This window comes from Corvus moneduloides, chromosome 29 (assembly GCF_009650955.1).
Source record: "Corvus moneduloides isolate bCorMon1 chromosome 29, bCorMon1.pri, whole genome shotgun sequence".
NCBI lineage: Eukaryota > Metazoa > Chordata > Aves > Passeriformes > Corvidae > Corvus > Corvus moneduloides.
In genome coordinates, this window is record NC_045504.1 from 2,913,098 (window position 1) to 2,934,220 (window position 21,123).

The 21,123-nt window shown below is 56.1% G+C and overlaps 1 protein-coding gene across 2 annotated transcripts; it reads right to left on the minus strand.

The window, feature by feature from the left end:
- Positions 1 to 1,128: 1,128 nt before the first annotated feature.
- On the minus strand, positions 1,129 to 21,085 carry PI4KB (phosphatidylinositol 4-kinase beta). Of its 2 annotated transcripts, XM_032093531.1 has the most exons (13): positions 20,994 to 21,085; positions 20,656 to 20,742; positions 17,218 to 18,109; positions 16,069 to 16,113; positions 12,878 to 13,105; positions 8,997 to 9,224; positions 8,116 to 8,225; positions 7,556 to 7,660; positions 7,045 to 7,168; positions 4,977 to 5,242; positions 2,823 to 2,955; positions 2,628 to 2,748; positions 1,129 to 1,378 (listed from the first exon to the last, which is right to left on the minus strand). In XM_032093531.1, exons 3-13 carry the CDS (start codon positions 18,079 to 18,081, stop codon positions 1,197 to 1,199), a joined length of 2,406 nt encoding a protein of 801 aa, XP_031949422.1. In that variant the 5' UTR covers positions 18,082 to 18,109; positions 20,656 to 20,742; positions 20,994 to 21,085; the 3' UTR covers positions 1,129 to 1,196. The 2 variants fall into 2 exon arrangements, with proteins under 2 accessions (XP_031949422.1, XP_031949423.1); XM_032093532.1 differs by lacking the exon at positions 16,069 to 16,113 and having other exon boundaries at positions 20,994 to 21,084.
- Between the last annotated feature and the right edge of the window lie 38 nt (positions 21,086 to 21,123).

Consider the following 21,123-nt stretch of genomic DNA (forward strand, 5'->3'; position numbering starts at 1 on the left):
GCCCTGGCTTCGCTTTTCCCTGGATTTCGCTTTTCCCAGGAAAAGCTCCTGGGAGTGGGAAGGGGGAGGGGAGAAGGGGGGGTTGGGGTGGCTCCCACTTACCCCAAAGTTTGGTCCTGCCCCCCAAAAAAGGGGCTTGGGAAGGGCCGGGGTCCCCTCCCTGTCCCCTCCCGCTGTCCCCACGCCCCCCCCCAGGGGTTTAAAATGGGAATTTGGGGCGTTTTTAATGCTAAAAATTAAAGGATGAAAAATTGGGGACACGGGGGGGTCCCGGGGACACTCCCAGTGTTGGCCCTGCCCGGCCGGGCCCGGGACGGGGAAATTCCAGGATTTGCCTTCCCTGGGAAGCTCCGGATCCTTCCTGATTCGGGATTTGGGATCGGGGCAAAGCCCCCCCGACCCCCCCCGTGTCCATCCCGATCCCGGCCCGACATTCCCGGCCGGAATTACCGGAGAAAGGCGGGGGGAGCAGCCCCAGCCCCGAATTCCTGGAATTGCAGGAACCCCACTGGGAATTCCCACCTGGAATTCCCCACCTGGCTGGAATCCCAGCCGGAATCCCACTGGGAATCCCACCTGGAATCTCTCACCTGGAGGGAATCCCACCCAAATTCCCAGCTGGAATCTCACCTGGAATTCCCACCGGGCGTCCCCGGGTGCTCAGGAGGGCAGCAGGGACTGCGAGTGACCACGCGGGGCCGGGAATTCCAGCAATTCCAGGATTTGGGGATTCCCACCCTTCAGGAGACACCCACGGGCGGGGCCGGACCCTCCCCCTTCCCACCCCCCCCCACTCCATTGGGATGGGCGCGAATTCCAGGGAATAACGCCATGAGGAAGGGGAGACCCCCCATCCCCATCCCCATTCCCACATGATCCACTCAGGAATTCCCCCGAAAGCGCTCGGCTTCTCCGCTCCTGCTTCTCCCGCTGCTTTTCCTGGCTTTTCTATGGAATTCTGTCCCATTCCTCCAGCAGAGCCTGGCCCGGGAAGCCGCCGAGCCTCCACCTCTCCCTCGGGCCCCGAGATCCGCGCGGGCTCCGAGGTTTGGGGGGCGTTTTTTGGGGGGGCGGGGGGGCGGGAGGGTCGGGGGGGTGTGGAAAAATGGGGAATTTTCCTGGGAATTCTTTTTTTTTTTTTCTCCCCCGGGGAATTTTTTCTTTTTTTTTTTTTCCCGGAATCCTCTGGAATTCATTCACATGATGCCGTTGGTGAGGTACTGGAAGCCGTCGTAGAGTTTGGTGGTGATGGATCTCATGGAGCCGTCCACCATCTGCTCCACCAGCAGCTGCAGCTGCTCCTCCGTCAGGTTCATGTGGAAGCGCTCCTTGAGGTGCCGGATGGTGGAGGAGCCGTGGAAGCACGGCAGCTGCGAGCCTGGAACAGCGGGAATCTGCCCTTGGAATGGGAATCCGGGCAGGGAATGGGGGCAGCTGCGAGCCTGGAACAGCGGGAATCTGCCCTTGGAATGGGAATCCGGGCAGGGAATGGGGGCAGCTGCGAGCCTGGAACAGCGGGAATCTGCCCTTGGAATGGGAATTGGGCAGGGAATGGGGGCAGCTGCGAGCCTGGAACAGCGGGAATCTGCCCTTGGAATGGGAATCTGGGCAGGGAATGGGAACACAGGGGCAGCTGCGAGCCTGGAACACGAAAAACGGGACGGGATGAGGGATGGGATTCTGTGGGAAAAGGGGGGCTGGGATAAGGGGGGCTGGGATAGGGGGAATGGGGTCAGAGAGGTGGGAGCCTGGGAGGAAGGAAAAGGGGAAGGAAAAGGGGATGGAATGGGGATGGGAACGGGGATGGAACGGGGATGGAACGGGGATGGAATGGGAGTTTGGAATGGGGGAATGGGGTCAGAGAGGTGGGAGCCTGGGGGCAGGGAAAACGGGATGGGAGGGGATGGGAGGGGATGGGATGGGAGGGGATGGGAGGGGATGGGATGGGAGGGGAGGGGAGGGGATGGGAGGGGAGGGGAGGGGATGGGAGGGGATGGGATGGGAGGGGATGGGATGGGAGGGGAGGGGAGGGGATGGGATGGGAGGGGATGGGAGGGGATGGGATGGGAGGGGAGGGGAGGGGATGGGAGGGGAGGGGAGGGGATGGGAGGGGATGGGATGGGAGGGGATGGGATGGGAGGGGAGGGGAGGGGATGGGATGGGATGGGAGGGGAGGGGAGGGGATGGGAGGGGATGGGATGGGAGGGGATGGGAGGGGATGGAGGGGGTGGGATGGGAGGGGATGGGAGGGGATGGGAGGGGAGGGGATGGGATGGGATCAGGGGAGTTGGGAATCTCCATCCGGAATGGGGAGAATGGGAAGAAAGGAGCCCCCGAGGGCTCGGGGGGAGCTGGGAATCCCTGGGAAGGGGCCTTTGGAATGGGGCTGAAGACCCCGGGGGTGCCTGCAGAGCTTTTCCCACCCCTCCAAACTCCCGGGAATTCCTGGGAATTCCCTCTTCACCCCCAGGAGAACCCCCTGAAGTGCTCAGCATCCTCAGGGCCGTGGGACCCACAGGGATGTGGGATCTCCCTGAGCAGCCCGCGGGAGCTTCCAGGGGCTCTCCCACCCCTCCAAACGTCCGGGAATGGGCAGGAATTCTCCCGGAACGGCCGGGAACGCGCACCTTGCTGCATGATCTCCACGATCTGCACCACCCTGTCCATGTGCTTGCGGGCCGCGATCAGCCCCTGCAGCATCAGCATCTTGTAGTAGTTGAACATGTCCCCGTCCAGGCCCCCCATCACCTGCGGGAAAAGCGGGAATGGCAGCGGCCGGGAAAGCCGGGAGCGGCCCCGGGAAGCTCCCGGATCCCACTCACGTCCACGAATTCCGTGGTGAGCTTGAAGGCCGAGGTTTCGAAGCCCAGGTTCCGGGGGGAGCTGGACAGGATGAAGCCGAAGTCGATGTGGATGATGTGGCCGTCGGCGTCCAGCAGGATGTTCCCGTTGTGCCTGGGGGAAATCCCATCGAATCCCATTAAATCCCATCAAAATCCCATCAAAACTCCAAAAAATCCCACTAAAATCCCATAAATTCCCATCAAATCCCATCAAATGCCATTAGAATCCCATTAAACCCCATAAAATCGCATTAAAAGCGCATCAAAATCCCAGAATTCCCATGAAATTCCCGGAATTCCCAGGATTACCTGTCCTTGACCTGCAGCAGGTAGCACACCAGGCTGTGCCCGCACACCCCAGGATTCCCATGAAATTCCCAGAATTCCCGGAATTCCCAGGATTACCTGTCCTTGACCTGCAGCAGGTAGCACACCAGGCTGTGCCCGCACACCCCAGAATTCCCATGGAATTCCCAGAATTCCCGGAATTCCCAGGATTACCTGTCCTTGACCTGCAGCAGGTAGCACACCAGGCTGTGCCCGCACACCCCAGGATTCCCATGGAATTCCCAGGATTCCCGGAATTCCCAGGATTACCTGTCCTTGACCTGCAGCAGGTAGCACACCAGGCTGTGCCCGCACACCCCAGGATTCCCATGGAATTCCCAGGATTCCCGGAATTCCCAGGATTACCTGTCCTTGACCTGCAGCAGGTAGCACACCAGGCTGTGCCCGCACACCCCAGGATTCCCATGAAATTCCCAGGATTCCCGGAATTCCCAGGATTACCTGTCCTTGACCTGCAGCAGGTAGCACACCAGGCTGTGCCCGCACACCCCAGGATTCCCATGAAATTCCCAGAATTCCCGGAATTCCCAGGATTACCTGTCCTTGACCTGCAGCAGGTAGCACACCAGGCTGTGCCCGCACACCCCAGGATTCCCATGAAATTCCCAGAATTCCCGGAATTCCCAGGATTACCTGTCCTTGACCTGCAGCAGGTAGCACACCAGGCTGTGCCCGCACACCCCAGGATTCCCATGGAATTCCCAGAATTCCCGGAATTCCCAGGATTACCTGTCCTTGACCTGCAGCAGGTAGCACACCAGGCTGTGCCCGCACACCCCAGGATTCCCATGGAATTCCCAGAATTCCCGGAATTCCCAGGATTACCTGTCCTTGACCTGCAGCAGGTAGCACACCAGGCTGTGCCCGCACACCCCAGGATTCCCATGGAATTCCCAGAATTCCCGGAATTCCCAGGATTACCTGTCCTTGACCTGCAGCAGGTAGCACACCAGGCTGTGCCCGCACACCCCAGGATTCCCATGGAATTCCCAGAATTCCCGGAATTCCCAGGATTACCTGTCCTTGACCTGCAGCAGGTAGCACACCAGGCTGTGCCCGCACACCCCAGGATTCCCATGAAATTCCCAGGATTCCCGGAATTCCCAGGATTACCTGTCCTTGACCTGCAGCAGGTAGCACACCAGGCTGTGCCCGCACACCCCAGGATTCCCATGGAATTCCCAGAATTCCCGGAATTCCCAGGATTACCTGTCCTTGACCTGCAGCAGGTAGCACACCAGGCTGTGCCCGCACACCCCAGGATTCCCATGGAATTCCCAGAATTCCCGGAATTCCCAGGATTACCTGTCCTTGACCTGCAGCAGGTAGCACACCAGGCTGTGCCCGCACACCCCAGGATTCCCATGAAATTCCCAGAATTCCCGGAATTCCCAGGATTACCTGTCCTTGACCTGCAGCAGGTAGCACACCAGGCTGTGCCCGCACACCCCAGGATTCCCATGGAATTCCCAGAATTCCCGGAATTCCCAGGATTACCTGTCCTTGACCTGCAGCAGGTAGCACACCAGGCTGTGCCCGCACACCCCAGGATTCCCATGAAATTCCCAGAATTCCCGGAATTCCCAGGATTACCTGTCCTTGACCTGCAGCAGGTAGCACACCAGGCTGTGCCCGCACACCCCAGGATTCCCATGGAATTCCCAGAATTCCCGGAATTCCCAGGATTACCTGTCCTTGACCTGCAGCAGGTAGCACACCAGGCTGTGCCCGCACACCCCAGGATTCCCATGAAATTCCCAGAATTCCCGGAATTCCCAGGATTACCTGTCCTTGACCTGCAGCAGGTAGCACACCAGGCTGTAGCCCGCGCAGCTGCGCACGAAGTTCCTCTGGGCGCTCAGGAAGGACTCCGAGTTGTAACTGCCGTGCTCCTGCAGGAAATAATCCAGCAGCGACAGCTGCGACTGCTTCTTGATCTGGTGGATGGAGACGGCGCTGAGCACGGGCTCGATCATGCCGCTGTCCGCAGAGATCACCAGGATCTTGTAGGGCTTGATCCAGAGCGGGACGCGCTCCTGCTCCCAGATGGACTGCGGGCAACGCCACCACACCCGTCACACCCCGAGAGCCCGGCAGAGCCCGTCCAACCCCATCCAACGGCATTAAATCCCATCAAAATCCCATCAAAATCCCATCAAATGGCATTAAATCCCATCAAAATCCCATCAAAATCCCATCCAACGGCATTAAATCCCATCAAAATCCCATCAAATGGCATTAAATCCCATCAAAATCCCATCAAAATCCCATCCAACGGCATTAAATCCCATCAAAATCCCATCCAATGGCATTAAATCCCATCAAAACCCCATCCAACGGCATTAAATCCCATCAAAATCCCATCAAAATCCCATCCAACGGCATTAAATCCCATCAAAATCCCATCAAAATCCCATCCAACGGCATTAAATCCCATCAAAATCCCATCAAAATCCCACCAAATGGCATTAAATCCCATCAAAATCCCATCAAAATCCCATCCAACGGCATTAAATCCCATCAAAATCCCATCAAAATCCCATCCAACGGCATTAAATCCCATCAAAATCCCATCAAACAGCATTAAATCCCATCAAAATCCCATCCAACGGCATTAAATCCCATCAAAATCCCATCAAAATCCCATCCAACGGCATTAAATCCCATCAAAATCCCAGCCAATGGCATTAAATCCCATCAAAACCCCATCAAAATCCCATCCAACGGCATTAAATCCCATCAAAATCCCATCAAAATCCCATCCAACGGCATTAAATCCCATCAAAATCCCATCCAACGGCATTAAATCCCATCAAAACCCCATCAAAATCCCATCCAACGGCATTAAATCCCATCAAAATCCCATCAAATGGCATAAAATTCCATGAAAACCCATTAAAATGCCATAAAATCCCATTAAAATCCCACCAAATGGCATTAAATCCCATCAAAATCCCATCAAATGCCATAAAATTCCATAAAAATCCATTGAAATGCCATTAAATCCCGTCAAAATCCCATCAAAACCCATTGAAATGCCATTAAATCCCATTAAAATCCCATCAAATGCCATAAAATTCCATGAAAACCCATTAAAATGCCATAAAATACCGTAACATCCCATTAAAATCCCATAAAATCCCATTAAAATCCCGTAAAATGCCATAAAATCCCATTAAAATCCCATAAAATCCCATTAAAATCCCATAAAATCCCATTAAAATCCCATAAAATGCCAAAAAATCCCATTAAAATGCCATAAATTGCCAGAAAATGGTATTAAAATTCAATAAAATCCCATAAAATTTCAATAAAATCCCATAAAATCCCATTAAAAGCCATTAAAATCCCATAAAATGCCTTAAAATCCCATAAAATCCCATTAAAATCCCAAAAAAATCCCATTAAAATTCAATAAAATCCCATAAAATCCCATTATTAAAATCCCATTAAAATTCAATAAAATCCCATAAAATCCCACTAAAATCCCATAAAATGCCATTAAACGCCATAAAACCCCATTAAAATTCAATAAAATGCCATTAAAATCCCAAAAAATCCCATTAAAATCCCAAAAATCCCATAAAATCCCATAAAACCCCATTAAAATCCCATTAAACGCCACAAAATCCCATCTAAAGCAGGGAATTCTTTCGGGATTGGGTTCTTTTTGGGGAATCCTTCGGGAATTGCTCTCCTGGAGCTGTTTGAGCACCTGGAACGCCAGCAGCATCCCATAAAACCCCCTAAAATGCCATCAAAACCCCATAAAAAAGGCGGGAATTCTTTCAGGGACTGGGAATTTTGGGGAATTCCTCGGGAATTCTTTGGGAATCCTTCGGGAAGCGCTCACCTGGAGCTGTTTGAGCACCTGGAACGCCAGCAGCTCCTGCCGGAGGTCGTCGCCGCACTTGACGATGACGGAGAGGAGGCGCCAGGACGGGAGGTGTCCGTAGGGAGACGCTTCCCGGATCCTCCTGAGGGAAAATCGGGAACAACGGGATCCTTCCGGGTTGGGAAGGTTGGGAAAAGCTCCGGGAATGCCCGGGCTCCTTCCCAAGCCAGCTCTGAGCACGGAATTCTCTCCTGGAATCTTTTCCATCAGGACGTGGATGAGACCACCCAAAATTCCTCAAATCCCAGGGGTTTTCCCGCTTTTTCCAGGAGGAATTCAGGGCTTGGAATTCCAACGGGTTTATCCCGGGAGAAGCCAAACCCTTCGGACCTCAGGTCTGCCTGAAAATCCCCGGCAAAACCCGGGCTGTGGGCAAATCCCTGCATTTGGGCAGGGCCGCGGTCGATTCCCGGATGAACCGCGGATTCCCTGGAATTCCCTGGAATTCCCTGGAATTCCCAACCCCTACCTGACTTTCTCCTGCCAGGGCTCCTTGAGGGCCACGGCCGACGGATCCTCGGGATCCCTCCGGAAGGACGTGGGGGTGTGAGCCAGCTGCTCCGACAGCCGCCGCCTGCAGGAGGACACGGCACGGCTCCAGGGATTTTTGGGAAAGCTCCGGCATTCCCGAGGGAAAATTCCCGGATTTCCGCTCCAGGGAATGTCAGAATCCGGGGGTGGTTTTGAGGGAAAATTCCCGGATTTTTCCTCCAGGGAATGTCAGAATCCCGGGGTGTTTTTGAGGGGGAATTCCCGGATTTTTCCTCCCAGGAATGTCAGAATCCCGGGGTGTTTTTGAGGGAAAATTCCCGGATTTTTCCTCCCAGGAATGTCAGAATCCCGGGGTGTTTTTGAGGGAAAATTCCCGGATTTTTCCTCCAGGGAATGTCAGAATCCCAGGGTGTTTTTGAGGGGGAATTCCCGGATTTTTCCTCCAGGGAATGTCAGAATCCCGGGGTGTTTTTGAGGGGGAATTCCCAGAATTCCGGGGCTTTTCTGACGGAATTCTGGGATCTCTCCCCAGCTCACCGGATGTCTCCGGCGGCGATGAAGACGGGCTCCCGGCTCTCCTGGCTGGTGATGGAATCCACGGAGAACTGGGAGATGTTGTCGCAGCTGTTGGTGTGCATCTCCGGGAGCTGCGGGAATCCCGGGAAAACGGCGTCGGGGGAGCCCGGAACGACATCGCACCGGGAATTCAACCTGGGATGGAGCGGGGCGGGACCGACCCCGGGGCCACCTTGGGAACACCTTGGGACCACCTTGGGGCCACTGTGATGCCAGGACCCTCTGGAAAACCCCATTCCCGACATTCCCACCTCCATGGAAACACCTTGGTGGCCATGGACATCCTGGGGGCCGTGGCCCTGTGTCCAACCCCATTCCCGATGTCCCAAACTCCATGGGAACACCTTGGGGACACCCCGGGGGCCGTGGGCCCATGTCTGACCCCAATTCCCGATGTCCCAAACTCCATGGGAACACCCTGGTGGCCATGGACACCCCGGGGGCCGTGAGCCTGTGTCTGACCCCATTCCCAACATTCCCACCTCCATGGGAACACCTTGGGGACACCCTGGGGGCCATGGCCCCGCGTCCAAGCCCATTCCCAACATTCCCACCTCCATGGGAACACCTTGGGGACACCCTGGGGGCCATGGCCCCGCGTCCAAGCCCATTCCCAACATTCCCACCTCCATGGGAACACCTTGGGGACACCCTGGGGGCCATGGCCCCGCGTCCAAGCCCATTCCCAACATTCCCACCTCCATGGGAACACCTTGGGGACACCCTGGGGGCCATGGCCCCGCGTCCAAGCCCATTCCCAACATTCCCACCTCCATGGGAGCACCTTGGGGACGCCCCGGGGGCCGTGGCCCCACGTCCGAGCCCATTCCCGACGTTCCCACCTCCACCTGGAGCTCCACGATGTCGTCCACGGACCAGGCCTCGTCGTCGTTGTCGTAGTTGGGGACGGTGCTGAAGCTGCCGGCGCGCTGCTCCGGGCCCATGCCGCACTCCGGGAGGTTCTCGGCCGAGCGCGTGCTCCGGATGCGATTCTCCGGGATGCGCGCGGGGACATTCGCCGTGTCGAAATTGTCACATTCCAGCACTTCCACGTAGATTAAATAGGGAGCCTGGGGAACCGGGGCAAGGGACACGGATGATCCCGGACGCTCCCCGGGCTGGGGGGAAATCCGTGGTTCTCGTGGGTATGGAGGAAAAGGAGATTCCAGAGGTGCTCCGGGGGGATTGGGAGTTCTCAGGGGGTTTGTCCCCAGTTCCAGCTGTCCCAGCATTCCCAGTCCTGGATGTGACACTTCCAGATCTTTCCCAGCATTCCCAGTCCTGGATGTGACACTTCCAGATCCCTCCCACCATTTCCAATCCTGGAAGTGACACCTCCAGACCTTTCCAATTATTCCCAATCCTGGAACCAACACCTCCAGCCCCCTGCCTCCATTCCCAATCCTGGGAATCCCCACCTCCAGGAGTCTCCCACCATTCCCAATCCCAGAAATCCCCACCCCTGCTCTCTCCCACCATTCCCACTCCCAGAAATCCCCACCCCAGCTCCCTCCCACCGTTCCCACTCCCAGAAATCCCCATCCCAGTTCCTTCCCACCATTCCCACTCCCAGAAATCCCCAGCCCAGCTCCCTCCCACCATTCCCACTCCCAGAAATCCCCATCCCAGTTCCCTCCCACCATTCCCAATCCCATAAATCCCCACCTCCAGGAGTCTCCCACCGTTCCCACTCCCAGAAATCCCCAGCCCAGTTCCTTCCCACCAATCCCAATCCCGGGAATCCCCACCTCCAGGAGTCTCCCACCGTTCCCACTCCCAGAAATCCCCAGCCCAGCTCCCTCCCACCGTTCCCACTCCCAGAAATCCCCATCCCAGTTCCTTCCCACCATTCCCAATCCCAGAAATCCCCACCCCCAGCTCCCTCCCACCATTCCCACTCCCAGAAATCCCCAGCCCAGCTCCCTTCCACCATTCCCACTCCCAGAAATCCCCAGCCCAGTTCCTTCCCACCATTCCCAATCCCAGAAATCCCCACCTCCAGGAGTCTCCCACCGTTCCCACTCCCAGAAATCCCCATCCCAGCTCCCTCCCACCGTTCCCACTCCCAGAAATCCCCAGCCCAGCTCCCTCCCACCATTCCCACTCCCAGAAATCCCCACCCCAGTTCCCTCCCACCATTCCCAATCCCATAAATCCCCACCCCCAGCTCCCTCCCACCGTTCCCAATCCCAGAAATCCCCACCCCCAGCTCCCTCCCACCATTCCCACTCCCAGAAATCCCCACCCCAGTTCCCTCCCACCATTCCCACTCCCAGAAATCCCCACCCCAGCTCACTCCCACCGTTCCCAATCCCAGAAATCCCCACCCCCAGCTCCCTCCCACCGTTCCCACTCCCAGAAATCCCCATCCCAGTTCCTTCCCACCATTCCCAATCCCAGAAATCCCCACCTCCAGGAGTCTCCCACCGTTCCCACTCCCAGAAATCCCCAGCCCAGTTCCCTCCCACCGTTCCCAATCCCAGAAATCCCCACCTCCAGGAGTCTCCCACCGTTCCCACTCCCAGAAATCCCCAGCCCAGCTCCCTCCCACCATTCCCACTCCCAGAAATCCCCAGCCCAGCTCCCTCCCACTGTTCCCACTCCCAGAAATCCCCAGCCCAGCTCCCTCCCACCGTTCCCACTCCCAGAAATCCCCAGCCCAGCTCCCTCCTACCGTTCCCACTCCCAGAAATCCCCACCCCAGCTCACTCCCACCGTTCCCAATCCCAGAAATCCCCATCCCAGTTCCTTCCCACCATTCCCAATCCCAGAAATCCCCACCTCCAGGAGTCTCCCACCGTTCCCACTCCCAGAAATCCCCATCCCAGTTCCTTCCCACCAATCCCAATCCCGGGAATCCCCACCTCCAGGAGTCTCCCACCGTTCCCACTCCCAGAAATCCCCATCCCAGTTCCTTCCCACCATTCCCAATCCCAGAAATCCCCACCCCCAGCTCCCTCCCACCATTCCCACTCCCAGAAATCCCCAGCCCAGCTCCCTCCCACCATTCCCACTCCCAGAAATCCCCACCCCAGTTCCTTCCCACCATTCCCAATCCCAGAAATCCCCACCTCCAGGAGTCTCCCACCGTTCCCACTCCCAGAAATCCCCACCCCAGCTCACTCCCACCGTTCCCAATCCCAGAAATCCCCATCCCAGTTCCTTCCCACCATTCCCAATCCCAGAAATCCCCACCTCCAGGAGTCTCCCACCGTTCCCACTCCCAGAAATCCCCATCCCAGTTCCTTCCCACCAATCCCAATCCCGGGAATCCCCACCTCCAGGAGTCTCCCACCGTTCCCACTCCCAGAAATCCCCAGCCCAGCTCCCTCCCACCGTTCCCACTCCCAGAAATCCCCAGCCCAGCTCCCTCCCACCGTTCCCACTCCCAGAAATCCCCAGCCCAGCTCCCTCCCACCATTCCCAATCCCAGAAATCCCCACCCCAGCTCCCTCCCACCGTTCCCACTCCCAGAAATCCCCATCCCAGTTCCTTCCCACCATTCCCAATCCCAGAAATCCCCACCCCCAGCTCCCTCCCACCATTCCCACTCCCAGAAATCCCCAGCCCAGCTCCCTCCCACCATTCCCACTCCCAGAAATCCCCACCCCAGTTCCTTCCCACCATTCCCAATCCCATAAATCCCCACCTCCAGGAGTCTCCCACCGTTCCCACTCCCAGAAATCCCCACCCCAGCTCTCTCCCACCGTTCCCACTCCCAGAAATCCCCACCCCAGCTCACTCCCACCGTTCCCAATCCCAGAAATCCCCACCCCCAGCTCCCTCCCACCGTTCCCACTCCCAGAAATCCCCATCCCAGTTCCTTCCCACCATTCCCAATCCCAGAAATCCCCACCTCCAGGAGTCTCCCACCGTTCCCACTCCCAGAAATCCCCAGCCCAGTTCCCTCCCACCGTTCCCAATCCCAGAAATCCCCACCTCCAGGAGTCTCCCACCGTTCCCACTCCCAGAAATCCCCAGCCCAGCTCCCTCCCACCATTCCCACTCCCAGAAATCCCCAGCCCAGCTCCCTCCCACTGTTCCCACTCCCAGAAATCCCCAGCCCAGCTCCCTCCCACCGTTCCCACTCCCAGAAATCCCCAGCCCAGCTCCCTCCTACCGTTCCCACTCCCAGAAATCCCCACCCCAGCTCACTCCCACCGTTCCCACTCCCAGAAATCCCCACCCCAGTTCCCTCCCACCATTCCCAATCCCATAAATCCCCACCTCCAGGAGTCTCCCACCGTTCCCACTCCCAGAAATCCCCATCCCAGTTCCTTCCCACCAATCCCAATCCCGGGAATCCCCACCTCCAGGAGTCTCCCACCGTTCCCACTCCCAGAAATCCCCACCCCAGCTCCCTCCCACCGTTCCCACTCCCAGAAATCCCCAGCCCAGCTCCCTCCCACCGTTCCCACTCCCAGAAATCCCCAGCCCAGCTCCCTCCCACCGTTCCCACTCCCAGAAATCCCCAGCCCAGCTCCCTCCCACCATTCCCACTCCCAGAAATCCCCATCCCAGTTCCTTCCCACCATTCCCAATCCCAGAAATCCCCACCTCCAGGAGTCTCCCACCGTTCCCACTCCCAGAAATCCCCATCCCAGTTCCTTCCCACCAATCCCAATCCCGGGAATCCCCACCTCCAGGAGTCTCCCACCGTTCCCACTCCCAGAAATCCCCATCCCAGCTCCCTCCCACCGTTCCCAGTCCCGCCCCGCGGCACCTTGTCCTTGGAGTTGAGCACCACGGCCTGCGAGTGCGGCACGCGCACCACGTGGTGCTCGAAGGCGGCCGTGGGCAGCCAGGCGCGCGCCGGCAGCTTGTGGTTGAGCAGGGAGAGCTCCGAGATGAGGCGCTGCGTCTTCTGCTCCTTGGTGGGCAGCGTGGCCAGGCGCTTCCCGATGGCCATCAGCGACTTGATGAACTCCCGCTCCGGAGCCAGCCGGACTGGCTGGAAAAGGCCGCCACGGGAAGCGAAAAGGTTGGGAAAAGAAGGAGGAGAAGTGGAGGTGATGCCGTTGGTTTTTTAGTGGGAGCGAATTCCTGCCCTTCCCTTTTCCTGCTCTTCCCTCTTCCCATCCCGGAGCAGCTGGAAAAGGGCTGGGAAAGGGTTGGGAAAGGGTTGGGAAAGGGTTGGGAAAAGGTTGGGAAAGGGTTGGGAAAGGGCTGGGAAAGGGTTGGGAAAGGGTTGGGAAAGGGCTGGGAAAAGGTTGGGAAAGGGCTGGGAAAGGGCTGGGAAAGGGCTGGGAAAGGGTTGGGAAAGGGTTGGGAAAGGGTTGGGAAAGGGCTGGGAAAGGGTTGGGAAAGGGTTGGGAAAGGGTTGGGAAAGGGCTGGGAAAGGGCTGGGAAAAGGTTGGGAAAGGGTTGGGAAAGGGCTGGGAAAGGGTTGGGAAAGGGCTGGGAAAGGGTTGGGATGAGAAATAAAAACTTTGGGGAAAAAAGGAGGAAAAGTGGAGGTGATGCCGGGGCTTTTCCACTGGGATTGAATTCCTGCTCTTCCCTGCTCCTCGTCCTTCCCTCTTCCCATCCCGGACTGGCTGGAAAAGGGTTGGGAAAGGTTGGGATGAAAAGCAAAAGGTTTGGGAAAAAGGAGGAAAATGGAGGTGCTGCCGGAGCAAATTCCCGCCCTTCCCTTTTCCAGAGGGAAATGTCTTCATCCCATCCCATTCCAAAGGATTCTCTTCCCTCTTCCCACCCCTCCCTCCTCCCGGATCCCAGAAATTTGGGATCCCATCCACCGGCAGAGCAGGATCCCAGCGTTTTCCCTTCCCCCCTCCCGTTGTGCTGTCCGGAAAATCCTCCCCGGAATTCCAGAGCCAACGTTCCCAGCGGGATCTCCCGGTCCCTCTGGATTCCCAGGATTTGGGAGGATCCTCACTCCCATCCCTCTGGATCACCCTCCAGATTCCCAGGATTTGGGATTTTCCAGCTCCCTGGGAGATCCTCACTCCCAACCCTCCGGATTCCCGGGATTTGGCAGGATCCGGATCCCTGGAATCCAGGAGGATCCCGCCCCCAGCCCTCAATCCGACCATCCCATCCCAGCGGGATTTGGGATTTCCCTTTGGATGCAGGAGCCCCTCCTGCATCGATCCCGAATTTCCACTCCACATTCCTAAAATCCGGGAACAACCAAGGGCTGATTTTCGGGATCACCGAGCGCTCCGATCATGCTGGAAAAGGCGCATGCAAAAAGCCACGGATCAGGAAGAGGGGAGCAAGGGAAAATGCCGGAAAAATCGGGAATGGCCGATTGGAAAAGAAAGGGATCGGGAAAAATCAGGGAAAGAAGGATCGGGATGGGGATTCCCGGCTGAGAATCCGATGGATTTGTAGTCCACGGCCAAAAATTCCTCAGGAATTCTGGGATAACACTCGGCTTCCCCGCCCCCACCTCGCTCCAGGCACGGGATGAATATTCCAGAGGTTCCTGATCCCGGCTGGATCCCAAAAATCCCTTCCCCTCCATGGACTGAATCCCATTCCTGCAAAAACCGGGATATCCCGCGGATGCTTCCGTCCCCTCTGCCCGGCTTTTCCCATGGAATTCCGGTGGTTCTGATATTCCTGCTCCTCCCATCCAGGTTTTCCATGGATGCTGTCCCCTCGGAATATCAGGAAATGCTTCTCCCACCGGGATATCCCAAGGAATTCCCGCTGGTGGGGATTTGGGATGAGCCCAGGGATCCCTCTGGATCAGCCCCGCCTCGAGCCGGGGGAATTTTTCATTCCCGTCTTTTCCAGGGATCCCAAAACGCTTCCTAAGGATCTTTTCCAACACTTGGGAATATCCCAGCAGCTCCAGGATCCGTTTGGAGCCTCTGGAATTCTGAGTCCGGTGGGAAACTTGGAGATCTTGGATCCTCCAGGCAGAGGGGTTGGGAAAATCCCTCTTCCTCCCATTCCTCATCCCACCATTCCCAAGGATCCCTCCCACAGCAAAGCTTCCCATTCCAGCAAAACATTCCACAGGGAAAGAGGAATTATCCCTGTTTGCCACTGATGTTTTGGATTCCCAAAAAAAACCCCGGAGAGGAGCCACTGGCTGGGCTGGGAGGAGCAGGAATGGGTGGAAATAAAGGAATTCCTGGAATTCTGGGTGGGAATTCGGGGCTTGGAGCTTCCCACAACCCCATTATCCCTAAAAACCACTGGGATTGGGAAAGAACGGAAGGACGAGGCTGGAATTTGGGATAAAATCCCAACAATATTCCCAAATCCAGGCGCGGGAATGATCCCCGTGAATTCCCAGCAGGATGAGAGCTGGGCTGGCATCCAGGAATTCCTGAAAAAGCCTAAAAAAAAGCTGGAATTCTTCCCAAAAATCCTCACGCTGGAGGAAATCATGGACTACACATTCCCACTGGGAATCCCAGCGGGAAGAGAGGAGGGAGAGATGCCGTGGATTCCAAAAACTGAATGGAAAAAAAGGGAAAAGGTCTCATTCAGGAGAGAAAAATCAGGGAAAATGCCGGGATTCGATTGGAATTCTCACGGAAAAAAAAAAGGAAGGAATTAAAGGAATAAATCAAGGAATGATCGGTTGGAAAAAAAACCAAGGGAAAAAAAAAAGCGAATGAATCCTATCCGGCCAAGAATTTCGGGAGCCAAATTCCAAGGAAACAGCACTTCCTCTTCCACCTGCAATGGGCACGGCTGGAAAAGCGGGAATCTCCTCATTCCCGGATGGATTTCGGTGGGAAAAGGGGGATTTTCCTTTATTTTATCCCAATCGGAACGGGAGAATTTTCCCAGAATTCCCATTCCGAGGGCGTTTTGGGTGGGAAACGCCGTGGCAGCGATCCCGGGATTTTTTGGGGAATATTTGGGGAATGCCGGGCAATTCCAGAGGGGTGGAATTGAGGAAATGCTGCTGTGGGAAGAGGGAGCCTCCGGCACGGGAACGGAACTTACGGGAGCCAGGGACTTATCCAGGCTTTCCGTACTCGAGGAGAATTCCTGGGAAAGGCAGGAAAAGGGGGGATCGGTGGCAGGTTTTTTTTTGGGAATTTTTTCCATAGGGAAGAGAGGAAGGAGAAGGGAAAAGGGGGAGAAAAAGCAAAGTTTAGCTCCAGGTTCACTTCCAGCAATTCCCAGATTTTTTTTTGGTCCCATCCTGTTGGAATTCTGCTGATTTTTCCATCTGGGAGAGAGAAATTCCAGGAGGGAAAATTCCATGGATCTCAAGCGGGATGGGATCAAACCGGAGCAGATCCGAGTGCTAAATTCCCACAAAACCCCCAGGATTTTCCCGGTTTTCCTCCTCTGGGATTCATTATCCCGCCCCAGAAGGACAAGGAGGTATCCAGCTCCAAATTCCTTGGATTTCTGACCTCGGATCAGCCTCTTTCCAGCACCAAAACCACCTTTTTTTTCCTTCCCTAGATTCCAGTTTATCCCTAATTTCAGCACCTCCCTGGAGATCCCTTTCCCAGCAGGATGAGCCTTGGAGCTCTGGGATGAATCCCAAAGGACAACCACAAACCTGGAGCAGCTCTGGGATGAACCCCAAGGCACTTCCACCTGCCTGGAACAGCATTTCCCAGCAGGATGAGCCTTGGAGCACGGCCCCAGTCCCAGAGGAGCTCTGGGATGAATCCCAAGGAATGACCACGTCCTTGGAGCACAGCCCCAGTCCCAGAACACCTTTTCCCACGGGAACATCCTGAATTTACCTCGGGGCTGCTGCCTGAGCCTTGGAGCACAACCCCAAACCTGGAGCAGCTCTGGGATGAATCCCAAAGCACAACCACGGCCCCAGAGCAGCTCTGGGATGAATCCCAAGGCACCACCACGGCCCCAGAGCAGCTCTGGGATGAATCCCAAGGCACCACCACGGCATTTTCCCAACACATCGAGCCTTGGAGCACAACAGCAAACCTGGAGCAGCAGCTCTGGGATGAATCCCAAAGAATGACCACGTCCTTGGAGCACAGCCCCAGTCCCAGAACATCTTTTCCCACGGGAACACCCCCAATTTACCTCGGGGCTGCTGCCTGAGCCTTGGAGCACAAGCCCAGCCCCAAGCCCCGACCTTTTCCCACGGGAACATCCCGCCTTTACCTCCTCCTCGCTCTCCACCTTGGGGTTGCTGGCCGTGCGCTTCAGGTTGCTGCTGAGGCTGATGGAGACGGTGGCGTCCGACTTGGACCTCTGGTGAGTCCGTTTGGAAGGGGACAGCCCCGTGTCGGGCCCGGCAGCGGGAACGGCGCCGCCCAGCTCCCTCTTCCTCGCCGCCGGCTTCAGCTCGTCGGAAAGGATGAGCCTGCGGAGCTTGGTTCCGCGGGAATGGCGCTGCGTGGAGATGTGCATGTCCGAGGAGTAGGCGCCGAGCAGCAGCGCGCACTGCAGCGAGAAGTCGACGCTCTGGCGGCAGCGGTGCACGATGTAGGGCTTGATGGCGTCGCCCACGTCCTCGTCCATGTGGATGTACATGTTGAGGAGCTGCGGCAGGTAGAAATCCACCTCCTCGTTGCGGAAGCAGAACAGCCGGTTCCCGATGTACGCCTGGACTCCGGGCTCCTTGGAGTTGTACAGGTAGGAGATGGCCATGGAGATGTCGAAGAGCTTGGACTCGAAGAGGCGGAGCAGCCACGACTGCTTGGCCTGGTTCTGCCGCTTCCGCGCCGTCCTCACCGTGTTGGAGCTCTCCTCCTCCTCCTCCTGGATCCGGGATCCCGGCGGGTCGTCCAAGCAGCGGATCTGGCAGCTCTCTCCGTTGGGAATTCCGTCGGCTCCGTGGAGCTGCTTGACCTTCTCCAGGACTTCCTCGCAGGCTTTCTTGGCCACCTCGGGGTCGATGAGGGCCAGCTCGCCCACGCCTTCCGTGATGACGCTCAGGGAAGAGCCCCCCCCGCCGTTCCCTTGGGAATTCGCCGGCTCCGGGGGGCTTTTCCCGAGGGGAGGGGCTGCGGGAGAGTCGCCCATGGCCGAGGAGGGGCGGCGCGGCTCAGAGCTGGGGAGAACGGGAGAAACCGGGATCAGGGAGGGGACTCGAGAGGAGGAGCAGCAGAGGGGCTGCAGGACTCAAAGATGGGGGGAAATAGGAAAAAATCGGGAAAAAATTGGGGAAATACTTGGATTAGGGAGGGGATTCAGGAGGAGGAGCAGCAGAGGGGCTGCAGGACTCAAAGATGGGAGGGAAATGGGAAAAATTGGGAGAAAAACGGGAAAAAACTGGGAGAAAAACAGGAAAGAAATGGGATTGGGGATGGAATTTTTCCCCTATTAATTTAGCAGTTTTCCTATTTTAAGCAGTTTTTTATTTTAAGATTTTTCCGTGTTCATTTAAGATTTTTCCCATTTAAGGTTTTCCCTGTTAATTCTGGATTTTTCCGTGTTAATTCCAGATATTTCCCATATAAGAAACTTCCCTGTTAATTTAAGGATTTTATCCCCTTATCTTTCCAACTCCCCGGGAAAGGAGGGAGGAAACCCTCAGGAATTCTCCCTAAATATTCCCAGAGCCCATTTTTCCTCTTTTTTTCCTCTTTTTTTTCCTCTTTTTTCCCCACTTCTTTCCCAAGAAATCCCAGCTGACCAAATCCCGACCAAAGTCCAAGAGTTTTGCTCCGTTCCCGCCGTTCCCAGTGCTCCAAATCCCACATTCCTCAAATTTTTGTGGCTCTTAGATCCCAAAAACCTCTCGAGAGCCGGAAAAAATCCCCAGATGCTCCAATTTTTCAACGAATCCCAAAAAAAAAGTGGTGGAAATTTGGGATTGGGACCAGGGAAAAGTCCCACAGAGTTTTGCCAGCACTCCTGGGCTCCTCTAAACATTATCAGGGATAAAAAATTCCTGGAAAATTAAAATATTGAGAGGGAGAGCAGCAATCCCAGTGCCCACCAAGGATTTTCCAAGCCCGGATAAGTTGGGAAAAGCTTTTCCATCCCCATTTTTGGGGCTCCAAGCAGGAAATTTCAGGGATTCTCTCCCTCCTCTCGTACTTTTCAACATGTCCCATCCCTGTTTTATCCCACTCCGGGGGGGAATTCTCATGGAATTCCAGGCCCAAAATGGAGCCCATGGATGGGCTCCCACTTGGCTCAAGGATCACTGGGATAAAAAACTGTTGGGATAAAAAAATTGTTGGAATTGAATTTTGTTGGAATAAAATATTATTGGGATAAGATATTCTTGGGATAAAATATCAGAATAAAATTTTTTTGGGATAAAATAAATTGCAGGAAGAGGATGGGAAACTCCACAGGGATGAGAAACCCCAGCTCCCAATATTCCTCAGCCAAGGAAAAATATCCTAAATCCCAATTCTGAACTTCCAGGGCCAGCTATTAGTGATTTTAATAATTAATAACCATTTCTAATTAATAATTGAATAATTAACAAGCTGCTCCACCCCCACCTTCCTCTGTGGAACTGGGAAAAGGGGAAGCTCCAGGCTGAAAATCCCAAATTCCTTGGTTCCTCCTCATGGGAAGGAGGCAAATCCAGGGATTTCCATGGAAATGAACTTCCCCAATCCCAAAAAAAACCAAACTGTGGGAACGCCCAACCCTCTCCCACCTCTGGGATTTGTCCCAACCCTTTGGAAAAGGATTTAGCAAGGAATCCCTTCCCAAAGCCTTCAGCTCATCCCACAAAAACACATCCAGGTTTTTCCCTCTTCTCAGAGATCCCTCAGGATCCCAAAGCCTGGAGCAATCCCACAATCCTGAAAATTCCCTCCTCCCATGGATCACGAGGTCCCACATTCCCACACTCCTTTATTTATGCAAATTCCCCCTTTTCGAGGTATCCCAGGGTTTGGGCTTTTTTTCCAAAGGCTGGGAAAGAAGCTGGAAAAAAAGCAGGAGGAAAAGCAGGAATCCACGTTCCCACCTGGCTACCAAGGGCAGCTCTTGTGCTGATCCAAGCATGGACCCTGAACTGTGGGATCATAAATTTTCCAGGAAATCAGGAGCAGAAATCCCCCGGGAATTCCAGGAGCACAGCCCTGAAATCCCACTCAGAATTCCAAGCAAAAAATCAGGGACTGTTTTCTCCCCACCAATCCCAAGGCTGATCCTGCAGGAGCAGATCCATGGCATCCACACCAGGAATGACTCCAAAACCTCCCAAACTCTTCCAGCACCGGAAGAAAAAAAGCTGGAAAATCCCCTTTTCCACCCAGTTATTCCCTCACGGATTACAGGGAAGCGGAGGGAATAAAAAGGGACGGGTTAAAGGTAATTATTTCTCACTATTCAACTTCCCACCAACTCCAGCCGAAGTTTTCCAGGTGAAACATTCCCGAGGGGATGAGTGACCCTCGCCAATCCCATCTTTACGTAATCCACGGAATTTAAGAGGGGATTCTGGGCAATTCCAAAGCCCTCAGAGGCACCAGATGGCCCGGAGGGGGGAAGGGTTGGCAAATCCTCATGAGGAAAAGCGGCTGGAAAAGGCTCTGGAAGGGGAATTGCGCCACTTCCCCCGCGGGGAGCGGGGCTTTGGGAGTTATTCCCTGGAAAAGGAAGAGGAAAAGGATTGGGATGAGGTACCTGGAGCGATCCCATCCCGCGCGGCTCCGCTCGGCGAGCCCGGCCCTGAGGCCGGCGCGGGCGGCTCATCCCGGGCACCGGCGGCTGCTGCGGGAAAAGGCGGAAAAACACCCAAAAATCACCACAAAAATCCTCCGCGAGGAAAAGGCGATTTCTTGCCGAGCTCCTGCGCCACGAAGGCCGCGGGGGGAACAGGAGGAGGAGAAGGAGGAGGAGAAGGAGGAGGAGGAGGCGAGGCCGGACACGGAGCGGCCGCGGAACCGCCGGGGAGACCGGGCTGAGGGAGATGGAAGAGGCCGCGGGGGGGGCCGGCGAGGGTGCGGCGGGGCCGGGCTCACCTCGGGGGGCCGGGGAGGAGCGGGGCCGAGAGGAGAGGAGCGGAAGGGTCGGAAGGGGCCGGTGGAGCGGGGCCGGCGGAGCGGGGCCGGAGCGGAGCGGGGCCGGCGGAGCGGGGCCGGTCGGAGCCTC

Excerpts from the sequence above, each read along its gene's own strand:
- PI4KB (XM_032093531.1), bottom strand. The coding sequence starts at position 18,081 with ATGGGCGACTCTCCCGCAGCCCCTCCCCTCGGGAAAAGCCCCCCGGAG. Across the intron at positions 7,661-8,115 it reads ATCGCCGCCGGAGACATCCG|GCGGCGGCTGTCGGAGCAGC; the intron begins GTGAGCTGGGGA and ends GTCCTCCTGCAG. Across the intron at positions 5,243-7,044 it reads AGGTGCTCAAACAGCTCCAG|TCCATCTGGGAGCAGGAGCG; the intron begins GTGAGCGCTTCC and ends CGTTGCCCGCAG.